Here is a 6,396-nt window from a genome sequence, read left to right as displayed (position 1 = left end):
AGTAGGGCTTGTTATCATGGATCATGGCTGACTACCACACACCAGTCCATGCAAAAGCTAGGCCAGGGACCTGTCTACCAGGGCTAGAACATAGTACCTGACTGAATGTTGGATTTGGGAGTGGGAGTGGGTCCAGTAGGGAAACAGAGGGCTCCTCCCTCTTGGATTGCGACTCGCATGGTGAGCATGAGAACAAGGACTGGAGCAGGCATGGCTAGACAGAGTGGCACCCACCAGCATGTGTGTGGGCCTGGTTGGGCTGAACTATGCTTCAATGCCCACAGACATGTATGAGAGCTGAATGGGATTTGAGACAGACTGGACCAGTATACTGTACATACTGGCAAGCATGGGACTAAGGCAGGGGGTTGGCCCTGGTGGGGGTTACTGTGGGTTGCTTCAACTAGGCCTCAGCTCCCAGTGGTTTGCATGAGGGTCCAGTGTTTGGTGGGCAGGAATGAGCTGGGCTGCAACTCACATTGGTTTATGTAGAAAACAAGGCTGGAGACAATACTTACCCATCAACTGCAACCACTAGCGTGTAAATAGGCTGAGTGGGGTGATGGACTGTGGAAGACCTTTATTGGCAAGCAGACACAAGAATCAGGTCTGAGATGACCTCAGATGAAGTTTCTTTGGGGATCTCCCAAACTAAATTGATGATCTCAGAACCCCAACCATGAAAAGGAGTATAAGTGCCATGGTCTCTGTGGAGTGCATGTGTCAGAGTTGAGATTCCTCAATAGTTCAGACAGAACAGTGGACAGCATATCCAGGTGCACAGCAAGGATATGGCAGTTCACTGAAGCCCGCAGAAGACACCTAGTACCACAACAGAGGATGGAAGAGAGGAAAAAATGGATCAACTACCACAGCCAAGTGTTGGCAGCGAGTCTCCTGGGCAAAAGGAGACTCTAAAGTGGATTATGGCAGCCAAGGATTCTGGAGAGATTGCATCATATTTCAAATGGTAAAACTGGCAGCAATTCAGAACTGTTGAACCATCAAAACCATTTGAGCAGTGCCCTTTGAGTATGCCCCACATCAGGAACCCTGGAATGGTTGGCAGGCTGGGTGGGGCTTCTCCGTTTATCTCCCAACTTGTCCCAGATACAAAAGGAAAAAAAGAGAATGTGGAAACAATGGTCTTACCCACGTTCCTCTAGCTCTTGATCCTCTGAGCCATAATCAACTACATAAAGACCATCAAAAAGGGAATTATTGTATCTTAAAACAAAATGGATGTAAGTGAAAATCATTATGCTCAGCAAAATACGTACCTATCCAAGAACAATATGCAGCAGCTAATTCAGAATATGTAAAAATGACAGTTATTCGGAAAAGATTGCTATTTTTTCATGTTTATAGTCTAGTAGAAATATTTTATCTTATGTTTACTGAATATTACTATTAACTAATACAATATGTAAATATTGTGGAAAGAAACTATGTTCAAATGCTGTTGAAGCAAAACACGGAAAAGATCCTAGAGAAGTGCAAAGGAGAAATAGTTATGGTTTTATTTTCCTTCAACTTGTGCTGATCGAACTAAAAAATTGGTTTTCTTTATATTAACCACCCAGAAAAATGTTCACATTCATTATACTGATAAAACTTTTATTTTTCGTGTACTTCTACATGACAGGTTTTAGTTGCAAAAAATGTATTATTTTTCACATGTCAATTACACTCAGATTCTCCTTTAACAAAATTCTACATCCATGGAGCTGCAATGGTAGGAAAATATTCTTATGCATATTTCCTTCAAAAGCCTTCTGTGTAGTGTTCCGTTTTTTTCAGACGTGTGACTGCCAGAAAAAAATGCTATTACAAACATATTAAATAAAAAAGTTTCATCTTTGCAAGAGTCCTGATACTTCATGAACTGTGACTTCCTTAGAGACATCAATTTTTACAGCATTTGCTTCTCTTTCTCACATTTTATGCTTCCTTCCTTATGAGAAATTTCTGATGTGTGATTTCAAAGAAAAGTTTGACACTCATTGACTATATTCAGATGGATTTTGTCCCACTGTGAATTTTTTATCTTCTTGAGATACATCTTGTGAGAAAACGCATTTCCCCACTCATTTCAAAATATTTCCCCACCTGCCCCATGAGTTCTATGATGAATATTGAAGTGTGACTGGCAGGAAAAGGCATTCCTATAATCACATTCATAAGGCTTTCCCATTCCTGAATTCTTTGATGAGATATGATATGTGGTTTTTGAGAAAAGGATTTTCCACTTACTACACATACAAGGCTTCATCCCGTGTGAATTCTCTAACGTCTTAGGGGGTCTCATTGCGGGAAAAAATTTTCCACTCTTTACATTCAGAAAATATTTCCCCTCTGTGAGTTCTGATGGTTTCTAAGTTTCACACTTGCAGAAACAGGCTTTCCCACAAACTTTACATTCAAAAGCTTTTCTCTTGTGTGAATTCTCCCATGATATATTGCATGTGGCTTGCATGTAAAGACTTTTCCACACTTATTATTCAATGGATTTTCTGCCGTGTGTGTTCTCCACGTCCTCTGAGGTCTGACTTGCGGGAAAGAGCTTTTCCACACTCACAACATCCAAAAGGCTTTCCCCAGGTGCGTTATCTCATGCATTCTGAGGTAAGATTTGTGAGTAAAGGCCTTCCCACATTTAGTACATTTAAAAGGCTTCTCCCCTGTGTGAATTCTCTGATGAGCGATTGCCTGTGATTTGCAAGGAAAGGCCTTCCCACATCCATTACAATCAAAAGGCTTCTCTCCTGTGTGCATTCTCTGATGCCTGATGAGGTGTGATTTACTGGAAAATTGTTTCCCACACTCACTACATTCAAAAGGCTTTTCCCCTGTGTGAATTCTCTGATGTTGTATCACGTGTGATTTGCGAGAAAAGGCTTTCCCACACTCACTGCACGCAAAAGGTTTCTCTCCTGTGTGAATTCTCTGATGCTGTATCAGATATGAATTGTAGGAAAAGCCCTTTCCACAATCACTACATTTAAAAGGTCTTTCTCCTGTGTGTGTTCTCTGATGTTCTGTGAGGTATGACCTGTGGGAAAAGGATTTTCCACACTCACTACATTCAAAAGGTTTTTCCCCTGTGTGAATTCTTTGATGCCTTGTGTGGTCAGACCTAGAGTAAAAGGCTTTGCCACACTCACTACATTCAAATGGCTTCTCACCAGTGTGTGTTCTCTGATGTACTATGAGGAGTGACTTGTACAAATATGCTTTTCCACACTCATTACATTCAAAACGCTTTTTCCCTGTATGCAATCTTCTATGTCTGATGAGCTGTGATTTGCGGGTGAAGGTTTTTACACAGACACTACATCTAAAAAGCTTCTCCCCTGTGTGAATTCTCTGATGAGGGATGGCCTCTGATTTGTGGATAAGGGCTTTCCCATTTTCACTGCATTCCAAAGGCTTCTCCCTTGTGTGCATTCTCTGATGTTTCATGAGGGATGACTTCAGGGCAAAGCCTTTCCCACACTCACTACATTTAAAAGGCTTCTCCCTTGTGTGCATTCTCTGATGTTGTAGCAGATGTGGATTGTAGGAAAAGGCTTTCCCACTCTCACTACCTCTACAAGGTCTTTCCCCTAAGCAAGTTCTCTGATGTGTGATGAGGCGTGATTTGCACGTAAAGGTTTTTCCATAATTGCCACATTCTAAAGTCTTATCCCCCGTGTGAATTCTCGCAGTCTTTCTGGGGTCAGATCTCAAAACAAAAATTTTTCTACACTCAAAACATTCAAAAGATCTCTCCTCTGTCTGCGTTCTCTGATGGCTTAGGGGGTGTGACTTCTGGGAAAAGTCTTCTCCAAACTCACTACCTTCAAAAGGCTTTTCCCCTCTGTGAATTCTTTGATGTATTCTGGGGTCTAACAGCCAGGAGTAGTTGTTTTGAAATTTGTCACAATCATTTTTCACCTTGTGAATTCTGTGATGGATGGCTAGGAAGCATTTATACTTGAAGCAGTTTTTGCAGCAATCACATTCATTGGATTTTGTTCCTGTGCCTGATGTCCGAGTCACTGTCAGATAGGACTTGCAATTCACATCTTTCTCACACTTGAGAGACTCACGGAGATTCACTGTTGGGTGGGTTTGCTCAACAGAATTTTCATGTAAAGTTTCAGCACCAATCTGAATATCTTTTCCTTTAAGAGTTGACTCAGGAAAGGGATTTCTCGCACAATCCCTCTCAAATATAAAGAACACCTTCCTTTGGAGAGTTTTCCTTTGTTCATGGTGTTCAAATGGCTTCCGCACAGCCTGGATCTTGTGATGCTGACCAACAGAGTTTAAGCCATGAGAAAAACCTCCAGGCATGGTAGCAGCATCTAATTTCACTCCAGGTCGTTGTACCTCACACAGCACCCTACGAAGACGCATATTGTGAAATGTATTGCAGGCCCCAGAACTCATTTCAGAACAATCTGACTTCCTGATGATCAGTTTTGGAACATGGAAATCGAATGTTTCTCTTGAGTCAACTCCATTGTAAGAGAACGTGCTGTCTGTAATCATACATCTTATGTCTTGGCTTTCCCTGTTGATCTCAATCAAGTCATCTTTTTCCTGGGCAACTGAAATGAGAAAAACATAGTCATATTCATGAGCTCCTTTAAGTGCTTCCCATGGAACTGTCACATAAAGGCAATGAAGCGTCCTCTGAGCCTTTGAGAAGTGTGTGGTCTTCCTCCTAAATGAACTCAAACAATATATTATGCCAATGTATTTCTCAATGTTCACTGTCAGGATGTTTGTTCAGTACATGAAATGCTTACCATTGATGAATGAATATCTCTGAATGGATATGTTAGGTCAGGGATTGGGACATCTATATCCCACATAGTTCCAGTTTGCGTCGTGGTAACTTTGCTTCCAGTATGAGATGTGATTACTGATACATCCACAACATAACACAATTCTAGATAGGCCTTTGGCTTCAGACTGAATTAACTCTTGAAGCACTCATTTGGATTGTGATCCAATCAATAGAAAACAGTGCTTATTCTTTATTTTCTCTCTGTGTCTCTAGGGTTCACTATCACTCTGCTTTTCAGATCTCATGCCTTATCGGAATGTCACAAGCACTAGGACATCAGAAAAAAAATTAGTGAGAAGAGTTTCAGTGAACATTTATTTTTTTTTCTGGAACTATCTGCTTAGCAAGCATGTGCTGACTGACCTTTGAGGCTCTGGTTTAGGCATTCTTCCACTATCCATGGCTCTGCTCCTCGTTCCAATTTCACGATCAAGTCAGGTTTGGTCACGCGGTATCCTGCTCATGAGGAATAACATAAGACTTTGTCAAATCACAAACTTGGATTTTAATGGAGGTGGGAAAAAAATCCTCATCTACTAGGTAGACAACACAAGTTCTAGTATTAATTATCTCCCAGTGTGTAGATGCTCAGATTCTTCATGAACTCAAATACAGGACTCAGCCAGAGTTAAACTTGCCACAGGCTCCTACAGTAGTCAAATGGGGGGAAAATCCAGTTGGGCATGTCAGTGGAATGACACTCACCCAAGGACACCAGGCTGCTATAGGTCTCCAGCATCACATCTCTGTACAGGATTCTCTGGGCAGGGTTCAGGTTTTGCCATTCCTCCCAGGTGAAGTCCACAGCCAAATCTTCAAATGACACTAAAACCTAAAAGAGCACATTTCTTCCCAATGTTACATCTGCCACAAAAGTGAAAAACTCAGAACATATTCTTCTGTGAGTTATATTTACTTGTGACGCAGGAAGCAGCTATTTCTGTAATCAACATGGAAACAGAAACCAAAATCACATGAAAGTATTGTGTTCTCTAAATATTAATTATATAATTTAAAAATGAGATTGCTGTCATTGATTTGCAACTATTTGCAAGAGAAACGTGCTTTCAATAGATATTGTGGGGCTGGTGAGGTGGCATAGCATGCTAATTCTCTTTTGCCCTGTCAGCATCCCATATAGATCACGGCTGCTCCACCTTTTATCCAGCCCCTGTTCACCGCCCAGGAGAGCAGCTGAAAAGTCCTAGTCCTTGAGCCTCTGCATCCATGTAGGAGACCTGCAAGCAAGCTCCTGACACCAGACTCAGGCTAATCCAGTTCTGGCCAGTTAAGACAAATGAAACTGGAAGATTTTCTGATTCTCATTGCCTCTCTGTCATTATCACATTGAATAAGATGATCACATACATGTATGTATCTACAAATATACTCCATTTTCATAAGGTTGAAGTTCACTGAAATATCAAAAATATTTCATTCTTCTGCCTGAATGTGTTCTCATGAATATGATGCAAAATAGGTCAAATGGTAAAAGTCCAAAAAAACATAGTGCAGATAATCCATTTAAAAACAGTGCAACCGGAGAATGAATATTACAG

At 41.1% G+C, this 6,396-nt stretch overlaps 1 protein-coding gene across 1 annotated transcript in view; it reads right to left on the bottom strand.

The window, feature by feature from the left end:
- Window positions 1-1,609: 1,609 nt before the first annotated feature.
- LOC121157466 (zinc finger protein 2 homolog) overlaps window positions 1,610-6,396 on the bottom strand; it is a 25,326-nt gene continuing 20,539 nt past the window's right edge. The window contains exon 2 of the mRNA XM_040981762.1: window positions 1,610-3,587. Within this exon, the coding sequence (XP_040837696.1) occupies window positions 2,575-3,531 (957 nt within the window). The 5' untranslated portion in view covers window positions 3,532-3,587 and the 3' untranslated portion in view covers window positions 1,610-2,574. The remainder of the gene's footprint in view (window positions 3,588-6,396) is intronic.

This window comes from Ochotona curzoniae, unplaced genomic scaffold, assembly GCF_017591425.1.
Source record: "Ochotona curzoniae isolate NIBS_2020 unplaced genomic scaffold, NIBS_Ocur_1.0 contig_3520, whole genome shotgun sequence".
NCBI lineage: Eukaryota > Metazoa > Chordata > Mammalia > Lagomorpha > Ochotonidae > Ochotona > Ochotona curzoniae.
Note: the sequence above shows the minus strand (reverse complement) of the source record. Positions and strands in the feature narration are given on the sequence as shown.